Consider the following 26,174-nt stretch of genomic DNA (forward strand, 5'->3'; position numbering starts at 1 on the left):
TGTTCAGCACATTTATTGTTTTTTTTATGCATTTAGTTATTTTTTTACTTCAACATTTTGTTATGTATTTATTTCATTCAGGGTTTATTTATTAATGTATTTCTTTATTAATTTGTTTTGGTTATTAAGTAGTATTGATGGAGTTGATTGAGTCAACACTGGTACAGTAAAAATTTAAAGTTAATCTTTTACATGAAAAGGCTAACTTCTACATAAACTAACAGTGTTGCCACTAACATACAAAGACAGCAAAACAACAAAAAAAAAACAACCCAAAAACCAAGGGCAGTTATGTGCTGTTTGAATAGTGGTCGTGCACCAGATTTCAGTCTACAAACGTTTGCAGGATGAATATTAAACTCAGATTACCACAAGTGTTTTCTGCAGCCGGCTGTGTTTAAAGCAACACAGCCTGTGACTGCTGCTGCTAATCATAAGCACAACAGTAAACAGAGCACATAAGCAGATATTCTGATAAAGCAGTTTATAAAACTCTGTGATTTTTAATGTCTCCACTAGCTGGTTTTAGTTATTTAAAAGCTGTGTGAACTGGTCAGCTGTAAGCAGTAATCAGCTTATGGTGATGATTTTGTTTAGTTGATTTAGCCATACTGTCTGTGGATCAGAATGCAACATGGAGGATGTATTTAGTCCAATTTATACAGAATCAGCAGTTAAAGCTCAGGAAACGTTGAGTCACTGCTTTTATAAGGTTCTTTGGTTTCATGCAGCTGTTTGAGTGAAATATTTGTAATCAAGACTTCAGTAAACTAACAGACAGTAAACAATGAGATGATGACTCTTTACTGCTCACCAGTACAGCTGGTACAAAGTCAATGCATTTGTGTCTGTATTAAGGATGCAACTGTCAATGCTTTTATTATGTTTTAATAGACGTTTGTAGCTTTTTGATTCATTGATTGTTCAGTGTATAACATGTCAGAAAATAAGGACGGATGCCCATTGCAAGTTTCCAGAGGTGTTAACTGGTAAAATTACTAAATTTCCTTCTGCTTCCCTATGTAGCATCAATAAAGTTTATCTTACCTTGAAAGCCCAGCAGGATTCAGTTTATATATATGTATATACATACACACACACGCACACAATACAACACAACACTTTTACTTTTGATATTTTTACATACACTTTGCTGATAAAACTCCTGTACTTTTACTTACATAAAATTTTACTTGAGACAGAGTATTTTTATAGTGTCGTATTGCTACATTTACTAAAGTAAAGGATCTAAATACTTCTGCCACCACTGATGAGGACCCTGTAATGGCTGGCTTTAATCACTTGTAACAATAACATTTCTGATTAAATCAAGGTTTTTATAAACCTCTTCTGCTTCTGAATGCCTGAAGAACTTTCTATTCACTGGGGTCAGTTTTTTTCATATTCAGGAGCACTTTAAGGTCACCTGGGTTTTGATCATATGTGAAACTGACTGAGCACTTTGCTTTTGTATTTCTCTTAACTTTATAGAAAAGGGGTTTAGTAGAAAAAAAATTGTTCATGTTCAGCAATGTAAGGTTTGGAAAAAAGTATAATTTTGGTAACAAAACTCAGAATGGAGTCAGAATAGAAGTCATTCTTGTGTCTACAGAACTGTCTATTACTGCTCAGACAGTTGATTCCTCACAGTAACATCGTTACATGACGATATTTTAAAACACAATTGTGTGTCTGGACTACACAAGATGATTTCTTGAGAGTTTTAGTGGCATTAATGAGACCAAAACCTGATTTTGCTAAACAAACTTCATGAGAGAAGAGTTTAGGCTATAAAGAAAACACACACACACACACACACACACACACACACACACACACACACACACACACACACACACACACACACACACACACACACACACACACTTCAGCTGGCATCTTGTCACAGCATGCAAACATGGATAAAGCAGAAGGTGTACGAGCGCATATTTTTTACTAAATGCAAGACCTCATTTTTGGGGCGTTGAAGACCTTGGAGGGATTCTGAGTGTGTGTGTGTGTGTGTGTGTGTGTGTGGTGCCTCCGGTGACTGACTTCACAGGGGGAGAGGCTGCACACTGTCCATTCCACTGTCCACACACACTCTGTATAATCACGTTCCCTGTCGGGCCCTATAAATCTGTAAGGGCCCAATTAAAGATCGCCTTTAGCATGTCCACCCCTACCAGCACACACACGTGTTAAAAAGAGAGAAAAAATAAAAACACCGTTCGCTTTTCATTGAATGTATATTTGACACAACAGACTGCAGTGTAAAACAATAACAGGGATTGTTTGACTGGAAATAAAAACAGTGTAAAACTCGTAAAAAAAAGCTTTGCAAAAAAAGTGTGTTTTTGGTATTTTGGTTGCAACTGACACACATATGTGCAGCTTGTGTGACTTGAACCTGGACTTGAAGGTGCGATGTGAATATAAAAAGGCAGTATGAAAGACAAAAACTGTACAATTTTTAAAATTAATAAAATGATAAATTACAATTCTTGCACCTTAACTGAACTGATAATAATGTACTAAGCAGAAAGTAGTGCATGCAAATCAAATTAATTTCAAAATTGAAATGACGATATATCAACAATTGTGATCTACTTTTTTAAACGTTAAGTTGTATTTTAAAAGGGATGAAGCTGAGATCTTGGCTGTGAATAAATGGTTTGAAATAAAAAAAAAAGTCAACATAAATGACGTTAAAACAACCTCATTTAACAAGTACAGAAATACAAAAATGCCAATCAAAGGCATCAATTTACAAGAAGGCACAAAGAAATTCAACAATGATCTTTTTTTGATCAACAACAATAGGTGTTAAAAATGAATACCATGGTGTGTAATGATGTGTGGAGAGGACACAGTGTGACGTGTTTTTAGCACGGGCGACTCGTGTTGTGACTGCTATGTAAATATCTCATTAGTTCGGGTTAATAACATTCCTGTGCTCTTGGTTGTAACATAAAAAAGACAAGATCTAAGTGCTAAAATTTCCTCGTCCACCGTCCGTCCAGAAAGAGGCTGATGAGCCTATTAAATGTCAGCCTGCAAAATTATGCAAGAGGCTAAAAGCGTTTAAGTCGGACATAAATACCAGCACACCCCGAGGATTTGATTTGGAATTATTTATGTCCCTCCGATCGGGATGAAGAGGAAACAAAGGAATAATTAGACTGGCGTGTTGCGCGCCGCCCATCTTGCGCGCTCTCGTGCCCACCGAATGTGAGACGCTCACCCATTCCCCCTCAAACTTGATGGTTGTTGAACTTATTTTTAGTGTCATTTGATAAGCTTCCCTGCTTGCACAGAGACATCCCACTGACCCAGCCACTGGTCATTGTCTATACCACTTCCCGTCAAAGCCGGCGCGCTTTGTCAGGTTTCGACTCGAATTTCCATTTTGCATCTGAAGTACGGTATCCAAAGTGACTGGATCATTCGAGCCTTTTTCTTCAGCTGATGCCCCCTTCCTCCCCCACAGTGTTTCCGTTCACACTAACATCATTTGGGATTGGCGTCATGACAACACGCTTGAGAAATCCACAATATATATAAATATATATCCCCTGCTTTTTGGGGTTAGGGAGCTGGGGGTGGAGGGGGGGACATAATTTCTGGAAATGAACAATACTTATCCGTCCATCGCATCCGTTGCTTTGGGTTTGCGTTTTGGACGTGGTGCACCATCACCGCGGTGCTGTGTCCTCTTTTTTTTCCTGTGAATAACGCAGTAATAGGTCATTCAATGTCAAAAGGCATAAAAAAGAGACAGCCAAGTCTTCACAGGCTGCTGCTTGCTGTTCCCTTTAATTATTTTAATTAAACTTTGATATTCTGGTGCTGAGAGAACTAGTGAGTTGTGACGCAGCCGAGAAGCCCTCAGAGGATTGAGACGGTGGGCAGAGGAGTGTCGAGGCAGCTGTATCTATATCTTAAAAGTCTTAACTGATAGGCCTGTTTATGGGCTGTGATGTGCTACGCCTTGCTGAGCAGAGAGCAGACTGCGGTGAAAACAGGGGCAAAAAACACCAAGCGCCATGTCAAGATCTTAAAGGCATCAATCCCTCAAACCTAGCTGGAGATCGTCCTGGTCAGGAGGCTGTCCTGCGGTCGAATAACGCTCTATTAATTTTCTTGTCCCGAGTGCATAATGAAAGGAAGGTGTCTTTAAAAAAAAAACTAAAGGCAAAGTCTTGGTGCCTTCCAATACCTTGGGGCATCCTGTCTACAATTTATCATGCGTGTGCACTTCTCAGTGTTAAAATGACAAGATAAGCCAGTCAAAGGGCAGCCGCCAGGCATCCAGCACTGAAGTTGGAGAGGGTTTGTGATGAGACATTGCCAAAAGGCAACGGACTTCTGCACTTGTGAGGCCCACTGGGATTATTCCGACTTCCACGCCAAAGGCAAACAGGCCCTTTCTCTATGTTTTTTTTTCTCTCTTTTTAGATAGCTTCCGTCTGTGTCCATGAAATTAGGTTTTTCACAGAAGGCACAATATGGTCAGAATATGTTAAGCCTTTGGTGCGCACGAAAAGCTAACTGAGTCTGAGTGCTAAGTTCTGGGGAGCCATGTGCATAAACTCAACTTTTTTTTTTTTTTAATTAAAAAAATATCTGGTAATAGATAAAGGCAGTAAATAACTTAATGAATAAGAGTTATTATTAACATTTCACCCTGTGTGCTTCAAAGGTCTAAGGGCAGAGAACCAGAAGGGAAACTTTGTGCATGAAGCAGAGCGGAGTGAACAGATAGTGGTTTTAGCTGCAGGATTACAGATCCTCAAAAAAATCTGAAATTCTTCTCTTGTCCACAGTGTTCGGCACATGTTGGTTTTCACACAGTGGTCCTTCTCTTCTATTGATGTGGCACACGGTTGAAATTAATACACCGACCCTGAAAACCACAGAGAGAGAAAGAGTATTACAACTTTTAGAATTAAGAACCGCCTCATACTTCACTGCAGTTTTTCAAGCACAATCATTTTTGCTAATTCACTAATATTTCTAATTAGCATCTCTTATTACTTCCATTTCATTGAATTAACCATGATTTGATAATTGACTCTTTGATAACAGATATTTCTATTAAAATAACAAAAATAAAATGATGTCCACAATAATAAAGATAATATAAAGATAAATGTAAAAAAAAAAAAAATGGTATGTATAAAATATGTCTTCCGACACATCCCAACACAAGTAAAACAAACCAAGAAAACAAAGCGAAGGAGGTAATATTCAATAAACACAGTGTAGTAATAAAAATAATAATAATAATGATAAGAGGTCATACAGAAATAGCATATACTATAAAACATATAGAGAACATTCATGACAGTTATCATTTCAGGACATTTAAAGTAACACCATACTCCAATCAGCAGAAAATGTATTTAAATACATTCAAACAAAGCAAACATTCCTGTTTCGTCTCCCTGTGCATGGTATCACCCAACATGTGTATCTGTGTGTGTGTGTGTAGGCAGCTGTCTGAGCCTCTCAGTGCAGCAGCAGCCTGTTCACCAACAGTAGGCCAACTGGCACCAAGAGGGAGCTCTCGCACAGCGAATCCCCCAGCAGCCAGCAGGCCTCCAACCTCACACTCACACACAACTCTGACCCTCTGCACCTCTTCATCTCTCTCCGGCTCTGTCAGTGTGTTTACATGTGATTACTGTGACCTGATTCCAACATCATAAAGGTAGTTAGCAATACTTTATTCATTAATCCTTGTTGGGAAATTTGTCCTCTGCATCCGTTGACTAGTTATACATATTGAGAGGCTCTGAGCAGCATCAGTGCAACAAACAAGGTCTAACTCCATGACTGAGGCCAGAGCTCTGCTCAACAGCAACAGCAGAGTATTACTAAAGGATAGGTGCACCCAAATCACAATAGAAAACCTCCACATGTCATATATATCCATGCAGATGACCAATGCAACGAGGGTGAATGGAATTTTGTTCGTGCTGCTCAAAGCAGTGAAACATGACTCAACAGCAACATGTTTTCCCACAAACAATGTCTCTGTTATGGCGGACAGTCCACAGACCTCTTGGTTAGAAAATAGTTCCTTAAAAGTTTAAAATCGCAAGTGATAAGTGAGATGGTGGGCAAAAACTCTGTAAAACAAAAGCCTCCAATCGGCTTTGAACTCAGGACCTTGTGGCTGTGAGCAGACAGTGTGAACCTTTGAGCCAACAGGTATCCTGGTATCTTTAAAGGATTAAAGATACCAGGTTCACAGAGCCACATTTCTGCTGGACAACCATGTTTTCCTGAATTTCTACCAGGTGTTTCGCAAGTGCACGTGCACATACATGACAAAGACTTCAGACAGAAAGTATCCCTTTGGCCCAGTGTGCCAGGATGAAAAGATCATGACTCGTAGCGGTGCATCCTTGTATCCAAAATAAAACAATCCAAAGTCCCTCTGAAACTGAAATAAATCAGTCTGAATAAGATGGTTTGCACAGCTCAAAACATGTAAATATGTTTTCTGAATTCCTGCCTGAACCTGATTTCTTATGTGAATGTTAATGTGCTCTGCGCTTCTTGCTCTCTGGCTTTCCAAACTGATTAGTTCTTATTGTCCAGGCGTGATCTCCAAAGACTCAACATGTTCGGACAAGTATGAACATTTGCTGATAGTACTACTGTGGTTGTCATAGTAATAATGCAGACCATGACGCAGTAAGGGTGTCCAGACTTTCTGCTTCTCTTGTCCCAACGGATGACTTCAACTATGTTATTGCATTTATGGCTGCCCCCTCTTAGTCGACTACACAATTTATCAGTCGTTATAGTCTTAGTTGACTAAGACATTTTTAGTCCATTAGTCCTTTTTGTGTATTTAAAGGGGAATGAGTGTTGTGTCATTAATCATTATTGAAAAAGCTTTGGTCCTAAATGAGGTTTGGGTTTTTACAAGATCCCTCTGACTACACTCATCTGCAGAGGGAGAATCATCCTGGAGAAGCTGCTTTGTCAAAGAAATTCTGGGATTGTTAGTCAACTAAAAATGTCTTGAAATGATTAGTTGCATTAGTGTTGATGAAAAAAAAATTTGGATTTCAATTTCAGAGGTGTGACTGGAGAGTTTTGAATTAGCACAGAATTAGATTTTTAAGACCCACCTCATGTGCCGAGCTGAATTTGCATTAAAATGTGCACATTTTAATGCAAATTTGTATTTGCGCTGCACAGCCCTTTCCTTCTCTGTTTGAGAAAACAAAAGCACATTCTTGCACACACAGGCCTCACACAGTCCAGGTGGATGCTTCCCATTGAGATATTATGGACAGAAATTACCAAGACATTGTCTCCTGAGCTGCAGGGTGAATTCAGAAGTCAGCAGCCAGTTCCTCTGGTGTGGGAGCTCTTACAGTATCTGCACTACAGTCTGGCTCGGGAGCAGAAGTGTGCACGGACCGACTGTGACGAGGGCTTTAGACAAGCTGGAGAATCTTCCATTTCTCATTATTTGGCAGGGCTGGTGGGTGTTTGGTGGAGGGGTGGGGGCTTCACTCCATCTCTGCATGGTAAGCCCCTCGACGTGTACCCTCTGCAACTAATCTCACACAGTCAACAAATAAGGCACATCAGATGCTGTTTTGGCCGCGGCCGTCAGAGCGGCTAAGTTCAGTGGATTTTACGGGTTTTACGGCGCGGGGGCTCGGTGAGGGAAGAAGTGCTCTCTGCCGCGGCAGAACGGCAGGCAAAGCAGGGGGATCTGGTGCGAGGGCGAAGCAGGTGCAGCACAATACGGTCAAACCCATTCCAGCTCCCCTGTTCCCGGATGAGCGGGGCCCGACTTGGCAGGGAGCGCCGCCTTGTAACTGGGCCATGTTGGAGAGATGGAGGCCCACCTGTGCCACCCGGAGCGGCAGAACAATAGTCTGAATACGTCAGCATGAAATGTCAGTGAAATCTCATCAGACGGACGGGAGCGTGACTGCAGATAGATGGGTGGATGAGTCAGGTGCAAGGAGATGGAGAGGTGAAGAGACAAGAGGAGGGGGTGAGGTGGGGGTCAGAGAGAGGCATCGACTTCCAAATGAAGACTCTGATGAATAAGTTTCATTACAGACACCCGACTGGCTTTCTACTGAAATAAATGGAAATATATTGAATGGCGATTATAATGGGGACTAAACTGATTATAACACCCATTGTTGATGTACCTGAGAGGTCCAACACACAAAAGTAGATAGTTAAACTAATGATTATCTATATTATCAATCAATCAATTGATAATTAATAGATTGTCTTTTAGTCTGTAAAATGTCAAAATATAAAGTACTGCCCATTGTAACTTTAAAGAGCCCAAAGTGTCGTCTTCCAATTGTTTATTTTGTTCAAATAACGCAAAAACGCAAAACCATTCAGTAGCTGATGATGTGAGGCAGAAAACCCCCCCCCTGCTAATTGTCACACTGAAGAAGCTGGAACATACTGTACAAATGTTTGGCATTTTATTTGATGAACTACTTAAAATGATTAATCAATTATTAAAGCTGTGGATTAATTTTCTCATCAATTCATTGGCTGCCCATAGCAACACTAATACAAATATTTTCAGTAATGCCACTTTTAAAAAGAACTCACAGCACAACAAAGAGCTAAAATGCTGCCAAGATTTACAGGATTCTTGCACTGTTTATTCCAAGTTCTGTTCTGGAAAATTGTCTTGTGTAGTCAATAATCTCAGCATCTGAAATAATCATCCCAAGTCCCAGTCCCAACTCAGCGTGTTGTGGAATACTTCACTATCTGACTGGAGTTTTCGCCACCTACACTGAAGTCTTGTTAGCGGGCCCTCGCTGCGTGTTGACAGGAGCTGCAGAGGTCCACGTTTGCCCAGTCCTCAGACAACATGTTTGTCACTTGGACTGTTGGCTTGTAACTTGAGGCAGAGCTCCAGAAGTGAAGTGGAGAGAGTGTGACTGTATGTGTTTGATTTTGACTCTCATCTCTCGCAGTGTTCGCACCCTGAGCAGCTTGAGTCCCCAAGAGCTGCAACTCTCTGAGGAGCTCGGCTGCACGAGATGGTGAGATTCAGGAAACAGACTGCAGCAACTTGGAGCTCAGACCAAACTCTGTGCCATTTTATGTGCTTTTGTTCTCTTGCAGTATTGGCTTGCTGTGACATACTGCAAGATACAGGAAGATTGAAAATAACAATTTTCATGGTCGTTAAAATATTGTTTGGGAAAGGATCGTGATGGAACTGAGGAATATTTTTGTTTCTAGTGGTTGAAGATTTGAGTCAAACGTGTAACAATGTTTGTAAAATCTAACTACAAATCGGTTGCTACATGCCTGGGTGGGGCTTAAGACCTATAAAAAGATAAATTGAACAACTGGTTACAATTTGGCTCCTTAACTTCATTACAATATTAGAATTTTATTTTTTATTTAATGAACAACATTTCGGGTAGGTGACAATGTCTGTGACCTTTGTCTAATGTTCAAAAAAAAGAGGCTGTTTAAGGTGTATTAGGCTTGGGCTGATTGTCAATTTAACTGAAAATTGATGAATGATTGAATCTATCGGCAATGCCTATCTAGCTGCAAATGCGTGACAATTTTTTTGGGGCCAGAAAAACAATGCGACACACTGAGGTGTGTGTACATGTACATACATAAATAAACCATTATTTGTCTCTTGTATTTTATCTGAACTAATTCTGTCTGTAGCCTACCATACATTTACAATTTGATGCGTCTTCTACCTAGCAGCGCTACGGCTGCACAATTTACCGGGATCGGGCAGAACAGATCATTCTAAGACAGAGCTCGGAAGGGCAGTAAAAGCTTGTCTCCTTGTTGTAGGCTAATAAACAACCACGTGTGTGTAGCAAGTGTGTGGCGGAGTACAAGTGAGAGAGAGTGAGGAGCGAGTGAGAGCGCGAGCGGCAGAAAAGTGATGGTGAATGGAGCAGAGCAGAGGGAAAGGTTAGCAGTAAGTTGTCAATCTGGCTGTAAATGTACAGTGCAGGTTACAGTGTGTCAGTTAATAAATGCTGCAGCTTCTCAAGACCAAGAAATGTCGCGTCTGTTGTTTCCCCAACTGCAGGGAAAGTGAAGGGGGTTAGTCCCGAAGCCCTGGTTAACAACCACAGCTACATTTTAAGAGTACTGTCTGCGGTGGAAACGCAAAATAGATCAATGATAATAATATTAAAATAATATTAGTAAAGTCATTAGGTAATTCAACAGCACACGATGACGCAAGTCTAAGGTGTATAGGTCCTTTTTCTCATTTCCGACCTCAAGGTGGGACTTGGAAAAAGGTTACCTGAGTCAACAAAGGCTGGAAGGTTGTGTAAACTTTTCAAAAGATGTCATAGAACCAACATGGAATGCTGGCTAGCTTAATGGTTTTCATAATGTGTGTGTACACTGCAATCATTTCCAAAATCAACTTCACTGATTCAGCTGGCAGCACCTGTTTAAAAGCCACATCTGCAAACAATCATTCAGTTATCCAAGAAATGACCCTAAGTTGAAATTTGAAGTGTTTCAGATGTTTGTTCTGACATCTTCAGACTGCATGAAAAGCTTTTAGTGAGCAGGTTTAACTGTAGGTTGCAACTGGACACGTCTTCCAACTCACAAAAGAAATGGAATACGAACATTAGTCATATTGTTATTCTCAGCTGAATCCATTCATTGTGTGCAGGTACTGAATCTGAGGGGTTTTAGCACAGCAGCTCCATGGTGGATGGAGACCAAACTGTCAGATGCCCTTAAAATCACAACATCAACACACTTAAACTCATAGGTCATTTTGTAGTCTGGAAGGATCCGATCCTGAGCGTGAGTCAGGTCCTGGAAGTTACACTTGTGTGTATTTTAATAGACATTTTTCTTGACTTAAATTAATATAAATATATTAATATTCCAAATAATAAAATAAAATAATGTAGATAATGTCATCTATAATCTATAAATTGAACAAATCTACAACAAAAAAATTATGCTGCCATGTGTTTGTCTCTACATGACGCTCAGAACCAGTTTGAAATGAGTCTACACAACAATTTTTGGGAGACAAATAACAGGAAATAAACACAGCTTCCAAATGTTTGTATTGGATTGTCGTATTAATTGATTGTATAGTTTGTCACATTTAAAATAGAAAAGACAAAAAAAAAAAAAAAGAAAGCACGAAAGAAGGCATCCATTTAGGTTACAGAAAGAATCTCCCATCTGGAGTGTAGTGTGAAAACACTTGCAAGCATGAGAGTTGTAATCCAGTTGCAAGATGCTTATTTTGCAGTGATAAGCTACAGGCTTTGAAAGATTTTATTACCAGAACAGAGACGTTTTTCCACATTAGAGCTTTGCAGCCTATACAGTAGCTTAGTTAGTCTAAGGCTTACTTAATCCAACAGCAACAGGACGACTGCAACACTCATCACATTATTCCAACACTTGTCTGTTGTTCTGACAAAATGTTAATGAGCTGAACAGCGAATTCATACTGCAAAGTACTCATATGGCTGTTTGTTTACTGCACGAACTACCAACAGTATGTACTGCTGCTTCACTTCCACCTAAAAAGGTTTGGTTTTGGTTTCTCATCTGGTTTCAGAAATAACAAGGAACGTTCTGGTAATAATACACAAAGAGAATCATTGCTCTATGTGTACGGTAATATTAGGCACATCACAAATTTTAGTCCTACTGTTCTACACGGTTTGTAAACAGTGACTAGGAAACAGTCTGACTGGTGAATCCAACTGGTGCATCACAGATATGCCTCTGTATCACCTTCAGGACAGACCTCCTTGCATCTGTCTGATGCGAGATCCCGGTGGAAGCCAACACGAGATCTCAGTTGAATCTAAACACTGGATTCCTATTGGAGACGCGCAATACAGCGCAGGAGACCCTGGCGCACAGCTATGACATCATCACCTCTGTAAAGTCTAGCGCCACGCACTGCTCGACGTCTTTCCAGTGCAACCTCCGTTGCCGCAGGAGACGCTCAACGTTGAACTTTTTTCCTTGACAGTCTCAACTCGCTGGACGAGCAACAGATTGTTTTGGGTTTGCTGAAACACACTTTTGGATCCCGATTGTTATACTCCACATAATCTTTGAGAGAGTCGCTTTCTCCCCACTTTCTCCCCAATAAAGTCGACTGCTGCTTCCCCACAGGAACAGTTTCGCCGTTGAACCGGCCGACAGCACGGACCCGGCCACGTCAGTGTTGGGAGTCCCAAATGGACCGATGCATTAAACTGCTATCAAGAGCGATCCCAAGTAAGAGGCTTGTGTCTGGGCAGAGATAGATTTTATAACTGTGTGTTACTTCATCTAAGCTTCATTGTTGTGAATTGTGCTTTGCTTATTGTGGGAAGTAACGGACCGCCGTGTCCTGCTTTGCTGTGTGTTTTTGTGCTTAGCACGTTCCATTGTGTATCGGTACCACACTGTTGGACCGTTTAACTGTGTTATTTTAGCCAGCTAGTAACTGACCAAAGTCCAGTAACACAGCTGTTGAATCAAAGTCTGCTGCCAGGTTCCTGTGTGATAAAGGGACAGCTATTGTGCTTTACCACAGCATTTGAGATTTCTTCTCCACTAACCCACACGCCTTTACACACACATATACACTTACACACACATCTCAAACGAACCAGATAGCGTGGTAGCATAACTAGCTTCGCACCGTGTTATCTTGAGGACAAATACAGCATTCCCTCCATTTTGGCTCTGCACCTTTGTTTGAGTTACGCAGGTCTGGCCGCCACACACACACACACACACACACACACACCCTATATGCTTGCTGATTGTTGTATGCTTATTGTGTTTAGATCAGATGACAGTGGTTGTTGACTGAAGTTATTGATTGTTAAATCAGTGCTAATGTTGAATAAACGCTATTGTATCTTTTAGAGCAGATGCCTGTGGATATTTTGTGCAGCTGGTTGTGACGACCAGTTCACCCTTCCACCCTTATTAATGTAAGATAAGTACTTTAATTATCGGCATCTTTAGGTGGACAGCCACCTTTGAGATTGTTTTTCATGTTTGGTTATTGATCCCTGATCCTAGGGTGGTGCCCCGTCATTATTAATCCATATTCATAATTTTGATAATATTAATAATTGCATTCATATGCATACATATCTTTGACATAGCAATAGTGCCATTTATGGGTTTTTGTCAGTGATCATTTCCATCTGGAGCTCATTCCTCATCCTGAACTATATGGTACTTATGGTGGATTTAACTTTAAATTTAAATCCTTAGACTTAGTTTTACTAATCCAGGGTTTAATTTAAACATTTTATTTTAAATCTTGTTGAATCATTAAAAAATTTTTTTAAATAAAATGTTTTGCTTAAACAGATCCCTGCTGGTGCAATCCACCCCAAGTACAAGTACCCTAAGTACAAGAAATCAACTTGTCAAAAAAATAAAAATATAAAGAAGGTGTGAACTGTCCCTGCCTGTCGAGCCTCAGCCACCAGACATGTGTTCTGTGTCCTCTGCCACATATTGAACAAATTAAAAGTTCAAGTTAGAGGGAGAAGCACAGCTGCACGGGGACAGAGGGGAGAGCCAGGGTGTGAGCAATCCTCCCTCCACGAGGCTGCTGGCCCTCTTCTCACAGCCCCTCGTCCACACACACACACACACTGCCCACACAGCGCTGCCATCTGGCCTGCTGGGAAATCAGAGCCACCTGAGACTCGGCCAAATACATGATGCTCGCTGACAACTCGGGCATTTCTTCTCATTGTAAAGAGATGAATAAAGATTATACAAGCACATAAGGTACATGGGAGGACAACATTTTAAAAAAAAGTTACTCCTTTCACTAGTGTGAAGTTTAGCAGACATCCTGGAAGGTGCTGGAAATTACGTGATGCCTTCAGGATGACATTTTTTTCCTGTTCCAAAACAGAATAGCGTTTCCTTCTATACTCTCTGTATCCAGTAGTGCATAGTGCTATCACACATTTTAACAAGACTAGGTATCGTGAAGAACCGACCTAAGCTTCTATATTGTTACCAAAACCACATATACTTCACGGCCTAAAATATGTGGAAACCCATTAACAACATTACACCCATATGTGAAAGTTGAACTTTTTCTTGCAAAACCATGGGCATTATTCTGCTGCTACAACAGCCTCCACTCTTCTGGATTCAGTGTTTCCACCAGAGTTTGGAGCCTGGCTGCAGGGATTTGCTCCCATTCAGCCACAAGAGCATCAGTGAGGTCCAACACTGATGTTGGGCGATAAGGCCTGGTTTGCAGTCAGCGTTCCAGTTCATCCCAAAGGTGCTGGATGGGGTTGAGGTCAGGGCTATGTGCAGACCAGTGAAGGTCCACAAAAAACTGGAAAAAAACATTTCTTTATGGTCCTGGCTTTGTGCACGGGGGCACTGTCATGTTGAAACAGGAAAGGGACAAACACAAACTGTCAACACAACGTTGGAAGCGCACTATTGTCTAAGAAATCATTGTAGGCTAAAGATTTCCCTTCATTTGGGACTAGGGGGCCACGCCCATGCACAGATAGCAAAGCATTAGTAGACAGGAGGGTAATCTGCCTTTACGATTAAAATCAGCCTGTCATAGTAACAGCCTTTAGCAAGTGCTAAATGGTATGTTTCACAGAAAGTATAAAATTAACTGTCTCTAACTCATTTCTTGGTGGTCTAGTGGTCTAAGATGCACACCATCTGGCTCCCTGTTGCATATAGGATCCAGTTTAAAATTCTCACTATTACTTACAGAACATTGCACAATCAGGCTCCTGCATATGTGGCTGAACTACTATGCCCTTACTCATCAGCTCTCTCTCTTGAGCTGATGAACTTTTAGTTGCACTTTTCATGTGGCTTGGGTGGTCATTTCATCTATTTCTTTCATGTATGTTAATGTTTTTGTAAGTCTTTGTGACTTATGTCTGTGAAAAGCGCTATACAAATAAAGTTTACTTACTTACTTACTTACCACATTATGGCAACGTCTCTAGTTCAAATCCAGCCAGAGACCAGGGATGGAAAGGCTACAAAAATAGTTTACTCAAATAAAAGTATGACTGTGCACTTTAGCTGTCTTTTACCAGTTAAAGTTAGCATCATGCTATGCTAGGTCAGTGTAATACTAATATATAATGTTAGTGTTGATTCAGACACAACAGTAACCCACATAATCCAAGCAAATAGCAATACAAAGATTTACCATCAAAACCTACGAAGATATAAAAATCCAAGCACTGGCATCATATTTACATCCCAGGCCTTTCAAACAGCAACACTGCCTCCAATAGTCTCAGTGTAAATAAAGTGGTGGTTGATGGGCAATCAGGCTCTTATGGCTACTTGACTGACCCAGGGAGCAGAGAGGGAGTGAGCGACAGCTTGCAGTAAAAAGTTATGCTAGCAGGCAGCAGCATATGGTCTGCAGACTGTCAGAGCATCGCTGGCTCCCATTTCCTGCAGACAGGAGAATATCTTACTGAGTGGAGAAAAGAGAAACGTATGGTTAAGAAAAAGTCCAGGTTCTTTGGTCTGAACCATCACGCTAGTGTTAGCAGTTCTGTTTTTTTTGTTGAGGTTTCCACTGCCATTTGGAAACAATGTTGATCAGACTTTAACTTCTTGGTGCAGCACTCTGTTGTAATTTCTCTTCTTGTTTTTTCATATCAGTCTAAACTGTATCAATTATTTTTTTATGCTCAGGTTTTCAGACACAGAGAACTATGCTCATATCTTCCATTCTTACATCTTGAGGCCATATTGAATATTTGTGATTATTCAGATACTATTGAGCTGTGGCATTGCCTCTAATACTTGCTTCCTCGTGCCACAGCACTGAAAACTGATCTGCAAAACAGCATCAGCCTAAAATCTAAGCCTAAATAAATATAGAAAAGCTGATGTGACTGTCCAGTGTGTATGTATCCTAGGTATTGTGCAGCAAGAGCAGGTTGCCAGAAAAAAGGATGAATCTGTTAAAGGGTTAGCCATATGGCCAAGCCACAATGGCAGCATATTATTGGTGACAGCAAGTTGTCTGCTGTTGCAAAATCGAAGTTAAGGAAGATTAGGATGCTCGCTTGACTTCAGTACAGGCTTCAAACACCTCATAACAACATTTTTATGGTGCTGACTTCGTCTTTTTAGCATAACTATTGTGGGACCTAACGCCAAATACTGCACATACAAACTGGTAACTTACTCAGAGACAAACCCTGTTTCTGTGGGGAAGGTCAGGTTCAGCTATATAAAAAGATCCTGGAGCTTTTAGGGCTTCCGAGTGTTGCTCAAAGGCACTCCAGCAGGGGACATGTTGACAGCATGGCGGTCTGACCTAATGTCTTCCACCTGAAAGCCTACAAGGCAACTCTGCTGCATCCTATTATTTACAAAACAGAAACGACACCATCTGGGGTTCATGCTAGAAATTAACATAAAGAAGTAAATTGTTGCTTTGCAAACCTCCTCCAAACATAAGGAAATAAGACTGTGATAAGACATGAGTTTGCATCTCCTGATGCAGGTTGACCTGATGATTTGTAGGTTCTATTCAGTTTTCGGTTTCCTATTGCAGCATCTGTCAACCTGTACCTGTTCACTCATGCACCCAGTCATTGTGCATAATACTGCCAGCTGAATGTCTAAAATTAAACAGTTCTTGACTCTGTATCAGCTGTCTGTTGTTGCAGGGATAAGTGATATCTCCTGAAGCTTGAACATCGAAGCTGCAGAACTGTAGGTGCAGCTGTTTCCTGCCTGGGCCTCCTGCGTGCAATCCCCCCCCCCGGTTTTGTCAGAGCAAGTGCACATCATTGGCAGCTAAAAGCTCTGGGCACCGTCCCTCTGGTTGTTCCAGAGAAATGCCAATCGTTTTGGCGTCGATGGGGCCCTCACAGACGGCGCAGGAAGGCACAGATGGCACTAATGGACGAGCAGAATCCAACCGAGGGACCGGGACAGAGCCACACCGGAGCGCCGTCCAAATAACTGTAGTGTGAATGTACTGTATGGCCAACGCGCCGCTCTGCTCTACCGGATAATTTAAAATGATAAAATAATCATAAGAGAGGGAGATCGTGGGAGGATCGGTGTGGAGCGGTGCCAGGAGGATCAGACAGAGGAGAGATTGTTCTTGGGCTGATATAAGAAGTGAGTTAGACAGACCTCGTCCAAGTCAACCCACTCCAGCCAGACAACTGGGTTTACAGCTAATGGATTGACTGAGACACTCTGTCAAGGAAGAGCCAGTTTATAGACTGCACCTCCTCCTGGTACAATGGTACTTTCATACAGCGTGTGAGCCAGCTGATAGACTGTTTTACGACCTGTGAGGCAATAGACTTACATTTAGACTTTTTTTGTCGCCCAAATCTTTCCCTCCATTTCCCACGTGATGCCCACATGCTGCAAATCTTAACATTTGTTGTGTAAAGCATTGACAAATACATTCCTGTGTCCACCAGTCTCTTTTTTAGCTAGTAGTGCTAAGCAGATGCTTGTAGGAAGAACTAGTCACAGCTTTTAGTGGTGTTAAGAGGCCTCCGAAAACCTGTTTGGAACTCTGTGTTCTTTTGATAAAAGTTTAAATACTTCTAAAGGGTCACGATACCTTAAGTTTGAGCCTTTTTCAGCCTTCTGTGTGGTTTCTAAAAATGCAAGCAACCTTCAGAGCTGAGAGGAAAAGCAGATAGGTGGGCAGATTGGAAAAATTGGGACATTTTACAATTCTGCAAACCACCAAAACAGCACTATATAGATAAAAGTTTGTCAGGTGCTAGTTGGCAATAGGAAATACAGTAAAAAGCATTCAAACCTTAGAAGATGACACAAGTAAGATACTAAGTTATAGCACACGTTACATGAAAAGAAGCAAACTGCAGCAGCACCCGAATTCCACCCAAAAAAAAGGAAAAAGAAGCCAATTCTGCAGTGGACACACAGCTGTTCAGTGTCCCAAATGCTCAGATCTGCCGTACAACATGCTCAGACAACATGTGCAACCCTTCTGAACAAGGATTCCAAACACAAACCAAAAGTAAGGAGGGGGCCATTTGTTAATTTTTCTTCTTGGTGCCACAGTGTATCAGCATCCACAGAGAGCCAGTGGGCTCATCTGTACTTTTAAATTACGTGTCATCGCCGTAACTGTCCTCCCAGAGAGGCCAGGAGAGACGCCACAAACACTCAGAACTGCACTCAAAACATAAGCTCACATCGTGTCTCCCGGCCACGACCCTATCAACAAACAGCTCTTGTATTTGGTTAAATAAAGTCTGTGTAATATTTGCCTCTTAATACTTCACCATAAAATTTGTCTGTTTTATGCTAAATGGAATGAACCTCGCCATGGCTTAAACCTCAGGGGTTTTAGATGCATACAGTACACAACACCACTGATGATAAAATATGTATTAACAGCGTCACGTTTTCAGCATCTTAGAAAACTGTCATGCAGTGTCATTATTACAGGAAGACCTAAGAGTAATGTGTCTTTTCTCATTGCTGCAGAAGATATTAGATTTCAGAACTGTGTTTTTAGGTATAATAATTTTACTTTTCTGTTGCTTTTTTATCCCTGAGGTCCACATAAAAGGAAACAAATAACACGTTAGAGGGGAGAAAAATCACCAGGTAAAAGAAATGCATTAAAATAAAACAATTAAGAAGCAAGTACTGAGTTGTGGTGCCTCTTTGTTAAAATGTCAAGGATGTCAATGTCAAGTAAATGGAGTAAATGTGTTTGACTATTAAAGGAAGTGAGAATGAATTAAGTTTGAAGACTTGATGATAAAATTCAGGTACTTGCTTTCCAGTCACATTTCTGATGTGACAAGGAGGCCAAAACGTTTTATAAACCATTAGAATTTTTCAGTAAAATGGCGCTGCTGCTCTGGCTTCCACTCATGACTGCAGCATTGTATTATTGAATGCAACTAATGTTGCTTCAGTTTAACTGTCTGACCTGTTACTACTGTACACCGGTTTCAATACAGGACCTTCAATAGCAGCAGCCTTTACTGTCTGCATCCTTAATCAGGCAGCCTATAATATTAATCATTCCTTCCTATTTTAAGTCTTAAAGGAAAGCGGTTTCTTCCAAAAAATAAATATGCTGAATATCCATTTGGTCTAAACTTTGTTGCCTTAAATTCATCTGTCAATATTTAAAAAACACAGATGATTCAATCTTCAAAAACCTATTTGTAAACAAAGGTTTTAAGATGACTCATTACCAGCAATGTGCTTTACTTTGATGCCAGTCGTGTTTTTGTCAGAGTAGGCAGATATATTTTCAAGTGATGAAGATCTCATTTTGGAATGAAACTCTTTGACTGGCCTCAATTTTTGGAAAGTGTCCTCTCAATGTGTGTAAATGTGTGAGTGGGTGTGTGTTACTACTCCTGTTCCCTGCATGGTTCCCCCTCTTCCCCCTCCACCAGCGGCATGCTGGATGGGGTCACATGTGATCTGCTCTGAGCGGAGATGCAGGCCATGCGACAGGGAGGGCCAGTAATTGGAGTGAGCTGTCAAGACGGGGCGGTGTGTTTGTGTGTGTTGTGCACGTGCCAGGGAGGCTCCCCTCCTACAGGGTGGCACATATTAAAGTCCCTGATGAGACTAATGCAGGAGGAAATGGGCTTGGCGTTGCGCCCGGTCGAGAGGTGAAAAGGATGGCTGGTCTGGGTCAACCATGACCTGAAATGAATCTGGAGCAAGTGTGAGAAAAAAAAGCAGAAGATAAGGTTGATTTGTATGGGTTTCTCTTTTATGTGTGTAATTCTGAATTGTTAAGTTGTTGGTTTTTTTTTTTTTTTTTTTAATTGTTCCACTGGATTTGATTTGCAATGAATATTCATATTTTTCCAAGCAATTCTTTAAAAAAAAAAAAAACCCCAATGATTTTCTGTTTCCAAAATAAAAAAAAACATCTCATATTTGTATCATTACTGAATCATTGATCCTTCAGACGCGCAATTAGCGAGAGAGAGATCACAGCCCTCGTTTCTCATTTAAGAGTTAATCAACAAATTAAAGATGCAGATTTGCAGCTAATGACGTGCCGACGTGAACTGCCAAAAACATGCAATACTTTCCTGCAGTTGACATGATTAACTACAATTACAAAAAAGGTAAAACAAAAGAATTAATGGAAAATTGTGTCTAATCACAGACACAAAGGAGATAATTGCAGTGTGGTTTGATGAATTAGTTATTATTAGTTTCTCTGACAATTTTGGTTTATTTTATTTCTGCCAGTACATGAACATCTGTAGCTGCCTTATTAGTGTTCGGCTCTGACAGACAGAAAAGTTACTGTTAGTTGTTTTTAAATTGTTTAATCAATTAGTCTGCATCATTTTGGTTTTTGGGTTTTCTTCTTTATTATTTTGTCTTTTCATAATTATAATAACCCCTGTTTATTCTTGTTTTACAATTAACTGATGTTTTGTTTTCATTTTTGAACCTAAATAAGATTTTAAGATGTGTGGATGTGAAGTAAGGTGTTACCATGTACCCAATTTTACTCAGCGTTTGGTATCAGTGTGAAAAAAATTACATATCTGTGAAAAAAAACATCAGCTTAAAATTTGCACAATTCCTTAATTATATTATGTTTTGACCCACAAATGAGACTTTGTGCGTACCTTGAAAATTAAAACACGTTTTAATGATTGATATATATATATATTTGACAGATACTTGTGGATTGTTTTTTGAATTTTAACTCTGTGTTGTTGTGCTGTATATTCCAAAGGTGTTCTGCTTATTTAGCAGAGCTCACAGTTGATTTACACTTAAGGTTCTGGGTTCATAATTCACGACCAAAATCTGTCTTCATGTTCAAAGTTAAATCTGATTTTACAGCAAAAACTCCAGCTTTAAATCTCAACAGGAGAAAAGTTGTTATTTATGAGGCTGTAAACTAACAGGGTGGAAATACAAGCGAGCAGTGGCGGCCTGCTACGCCGGGTGGAAAGGCTCGGTGATAAAGCATCTTGTTAGCTCTACTGAGGAAAATATGCTTATCAAGCCGCATGTTAATTCAAGCAGTAAATAATGTGATCATCGGCCAGCGATGCTGGAAATATAACAGCGTGAAGGAGCCTGAAGCCACGCTGACTACAGGGAGGTGTTGTGTGTGTGTGTTTTTTTTAAAACATGGGCTACAAACTGTGAGAACTGGGTTAATGTGACCTGAGCAGTGAAGACATTAGCAGCAACACACACTGGGTAGACCGACAACAGGCATTTTACCAAACCCACACAAAACCTCACACAGCTGTGTAAAGGCAGGATCCATGAATAAAAATCAATGTAACATGATAAATCAATGCACAAGACAAACTAGAAACAGATTTTTTACTGGATGTCTACTACTGTACTCTGATGCTGGAAAACTGTTAAGTTCAAGTTTTGTGCTGCTTTCAGGTAGAAGTGAAGCCGCTAAGTGAGCAAAAATGAATAAACTAATACACAAAATTGGTATTGGTAAAATTTCTTAAACTGAATTATCTAATGTTCAGCTGTTCGGACTGTAATTCAGTAATTCAATGTCAACATGATATGATCTTGCCATATTATCGTTTCACTAATTTATGTCCAAATTAATGACTGAGAAGAAGCAGCAATTAAGAACTAGTGATTTCAAATTGTTCTTCAGGTTTTTGTTGTAAACATAGAAAGAGTTTGGTCTCATGTAATGCATGACGGTGAATCATTTAATCGCTTTGAGCATCAGTTTGATTAGGTATTTCCCATATTGTGATATACATTATGTTGATGTTGAAACTGGTCCTTAATAATAATAATAATAATAATGATAATGATAATGCTGTATTGAATCGCCATTTTGCCCAGGTCTAATGCATGTGTCCCACAAACTCTAAATACAAACATGTAATTACTACATTTGGAAAGACTGCCTTCGAGTACATTGCACCACGTAATTGGAACAAATCACAGTGGATTTAAAATGTGTATGTACCTTTTTTTTGTATGATTTTAAATATTTAACTTTGAACATATTAAAAAGACATTTGTTGTTATTTTTAATGCTATTGGTGTATGTGTTTCAATCATGTATGTGACTGAACTATGTCTGTTGTATGTCTTCTCTTTGTACATATGTAGTATGACGGCCCACCCATGTTTGCATAATGCACAAGATAAAATAAGCCTGGAGGACACCATATGCACAATATTTTTAACACTGACAACTACTACCTTTTCTTTTTCTTTAAGAACTATGAAGCTGCATTAAACACATTTTTGACCATTAGCAGGCAGAAAGATTTCAAAACCATCTTACAGAAACAACACTGATTTATTAAGTTGTTATGGCTAACATGTTAGCCAACAACTGCCTACTTATTCATCTGCCCACTTATTCATCCATCCAGTCCATTATTCCCGCTCCTGAGAAACATATCGGACTCTTTAGCTGCTAAATGTTCCTCTTACTTCACCAGCTAGTCGCAAACTTTGTCTGCTGTTCAGTGCTAGGTTGGTGAGAGCCCGAAGGACTCAACCACACAGTCTATGTGCAGCTGCAGTGACAAAAACTCAACTCTAGCGTCGAGCTGCTGATTGACATTAATTCTCAGTGAGTTCAGCACCATAAGCGATTATTTTGCAGATTATCAGGGGAACTGAATAAGGCCTGATCTCTGTTTTTTTAACCACACATGTCCCTGCTGGCATCAGAGAAAATCCTGCATTAAAAACTTTCCACCATGCTGTCTTCCTCTCAGCTTTCCTAAAGTCTCACTAAAGAGGAAATAACACAAAGAATCACAGAATGGAAAGAATGGAAAACAAATGAACAGACTGGAGCTCTTTAGTTTTGATTAAAACAAATCAACAAATCGAATACGGCAAGTAAATACTCCTTGTGAAGAATCGTCTTTCATTGTGAGCTTCTTAGGAGCTTCTCAAAAGTGCACATCAACAGTTAAGGCACACAGGTGTTAAGTTTCAATATCATCAGGATATGTACATCTAGACAATAACGCGCTTTGGGTGCAATACATTATTTTTGCAATAAATCTAGGGGCTTTTCATTTTAAGTCCCATCATTCCTCCATACTCTGTGTTCAAACACATCCAGAATACAGGAACACACAAGGTGACAGATATGTATGACCCTGTATACCTGCAGGAACTTATCCAGGAACCTTTTATATGCTTTATATAAGCTGTTGAAATTTCTACCACAGGAACTTTTCTTGGAACATGGAAACCTTTATAGGAACTCAGGAATTACATCTGCATTTTGACTGTAGGAACATACTTCTAGTTTTGGTTCCTGGGTGAAAAATGCATGCAAACCATACATTTACAAAAGGAAGCTGTCATATTTTAATCTGTTATTAGTCTTATTTGCTTCATCTTTATGGTTATTTTTATACGCGTGAATTGCAAAAACAATGTGCAAAATGAACTCCAAGTTGCTGGTTTAGTTTCTGAGTTTGGTTCCCAAGGCTCCTTAGTTTCTGAGATTGTTTTTTTTTTTTTTTTGAAAATAGTACCCAATAGCCCTTCCAAATCCCATAATTTCCTCCCAGCTCACCGTTGATGCTCATTGCAAAATCAGGGAGTGTATCTTTAAGAAATCCACAGGGTGCTACACCTAAATCAATCCAGATGAAAACAACTGTTGCGTGCCTCCGTGGTACATCTGCTTTTTTTTAAGGGACTGCCCTCTTCAACTGTACAGCAGTTCTCATGACTGTCCTTAACACTCTTTGCTACGATTGTGAAAAAAACTGACTGTGAACTTGAGTCAACTCTGGTTGACGTGGGAGTTGGTAGAAGAATGGGGGCGGGAGCCTTGATTTGCAGTATGATGAATCGGCACACAGCACGCTCAAACCTTCCCCGAGGTCCAGCAGTGAAATTAACAAGTTTGGCAGGCCGATGCTGCCCTCTCAGGCGGTCGCAGAGTGTTGCTTTGCGAGAGGAGGGTGGGCACTGCCTCTTTGTCTCAATGGAGACAAATCTTGGGCGGACTGTTTGTTTGGGGAAAGGGTGTGAACGGAGCACAAGTCCATCAAATCAATTAGAGTCTTATGCAGAGACGGCCTGGCTTGGCCTGGGCTGAAGGAGCTTGGCCCGATCTTTTGTGAGGGGTTATGTGAGTCAGAGTGTTGCCACAGCCAACAGTCATGACTCGTGTACTCACAACACCAGTATGAGCGGAGGGAGGAGGGGTGAAAAGCTTGCATATGGCCAGAGCCAGTGTGTCACATTTGGGCTAGAGTTCACATTGGGCTCAGATGCTCACACCAATGAACTTGTGAGGATTGCCGAGCTGCAGCACTGCGGTCGTGTTTGAGGGCGAGATTTACCAGCTTAGAAGCGATGGGTAGAAAACTGTACTGCATGTACACTGACATCCACTGTTTAAGTCCAACTGCACGCACTTATCCTCCATCTTATCCTTAACTAGTACTGCAGACGGTGTTTATGCTCTACGGTTGAATCTTACACTTGAAAAGAAATTCAAATATCTCTGAAGAAGAGTGAACAGCCCCCTTTTAAATGAGTATACTGAGAAAAACTTGACTGTACTTGCACAACACTTGCTCTTAACTATGGGAGCAGAAATAGCAAGTGAACAGTTCAGCTACTATTCTGTAAAAATGTAACAAATACTATTCTGAAGTATTTATGCAGGATGAATGTGAGATAAATACATTTTCTGAGTGCATTTCAACAGAATCAGCATGGTTTAAGAGGGAGGAGAGAAAGGAATGCAGGAGCTGCAAACAGTTATGAAGTGAACTGTATAAATTATAGCACCTGCAAAATGACTATTAAGGCATTTGTATGCAAAAACAAGTATAAATGTGAATTTCCTGTGAAAGTACAAAAGCTTTTTGTTCATATCTCTTTTCAACAGGTCATACTCACATTTGTATGTACCACTCACAGTGATCCTGGATGACTGGAGGGAAGTAGTATTCCTGTCTGTCAATAATCAAGCTTGGATCCTTTCCAGATCAGTGTCAACCTAATACATCAACTAACACCATGTGATTTCTCAGGTGATGAAGCCTCTCTCACCTTGACTTTCTAGTTTTGAATATATGCAAATTCGTCTTTTCACACTTTCCAAGTGATTTTCTTTTTCTCTCTTTAAAAATGTGGAATCAGCAGACAGATGTTATTATGCTATAACCAAATGACTGCATGTCATGGCCTCACTGGGCAGCAGGGATGTGTGTTTTAGCAACTATTGGCATGCAGCTACAGTACAAGTTCTTGTGATTGGTATATGGTGGGGTATATTTAAAAAAAAATCTTTTCATACATCTTTCTCTGTCTTACAAACTTCCAGTAGAGCCTGCTAAAGAAGAAGAGTGGGATGTTGCAGAGTTTGTCTCAGTGTGCAGCCAAATTGGGCATGTGTGGTTATAATGTTCCATTTAGGTGTCAGCCTCCTCCCTGAGAGGTTTTGCGGCACTAATAACAACACCAAGCTACTTCCACCTTTGCTCCTGACAGACAAGAGTCAAAATCCACACAGCCACTAGATCTTAAGTTAGTTACATACTGTAAACATAGGGAGGCATTTCAACAAATCACTAATGTTGTTGTTCTTCTTGTGAGGGCAGTCTTTTTTAAGTGGTGCTGTTTCTGCTATGACATGTCAAAATGTCTGCCGTAGTGCTGAAACAATTAGTCAATCAACACCTATGTTCATAATTGTCAACATATCAATTCATAAAAAATAAAATCAACAGATTAATCGATGACAAAAACCATTCTTCAGTTGCAGCCTTGATTTGCTGTGAAAAAAGCTTATAAAAAAAAAAAATGGGTCAAATTACATAAATTGCAACTTTTTTTTGCATATCTGCCAACATATATGCCAACGCTGAAACACGTATAATAAGCCAATATCGTCGGTCTCAAGTTAGCAACTCAAAATCTCCAAATGTCAACTTCCACATGTGAAAAATACGTTTTTGTCACTGCTCTTTCCGTGATTTAAATCCCTGCACTAACACTGATTGCTCTGTTTAATTAAGCAGGTTTTCAAGCTCTGCAGTGGGTCAACACTCGTTTCAACTTCTGCTGCCGCCATGAGCACAAATCTGAGTGCAAACTGCATTATGTTAATTTATTTGCATATGTTGGGAACT

At 40.2% G+C, this 26,174-nt stretch overlaps 1 protein-coding gene across 1 annotated transcript in view; it reads right to left on the reverse strand.

Annotated features, from left to right (window-relative positions):
- Nucleotides 1-2,230: 2,230 nt before the first annotated feature.
- Nucleotides 2,231-26,174, reverse strand: part of antxr2a (ANTXR cell adhesion molecule 2a) — an 80,386-nt gene continuing 56,442 nt past the window's right edge. Inside the window, exon 17 of the mRNA XM_044195251.1 lies at nucleotides 2,231-4,906. Coding sequence (XP_044051186.1) covers nucleotides 4,868-4,906 — 39 coding nt within the window. The 3' untranslated portion in view covers nucleotides 2,231-4,867. The remainder of the gene's footprint in view (nucleotides 4,907-26,174) is intronic.

Source organism: Siniperca chuatsi, linkage group LG5 (assembly GCF_020085105.1).
Source record: "Siniperca chuatsi isolate FFG_IHB_CAS linkage group LG5, ASM2008510v1, whole genome shotgun sequence".
NCBI classification, from domain to species: Eukaryota; Metazoa; Chordata; class Actinopteri; order Centrarchiformes; family Sinipercidae; genus Siniperca; species Siniperca chuatsi.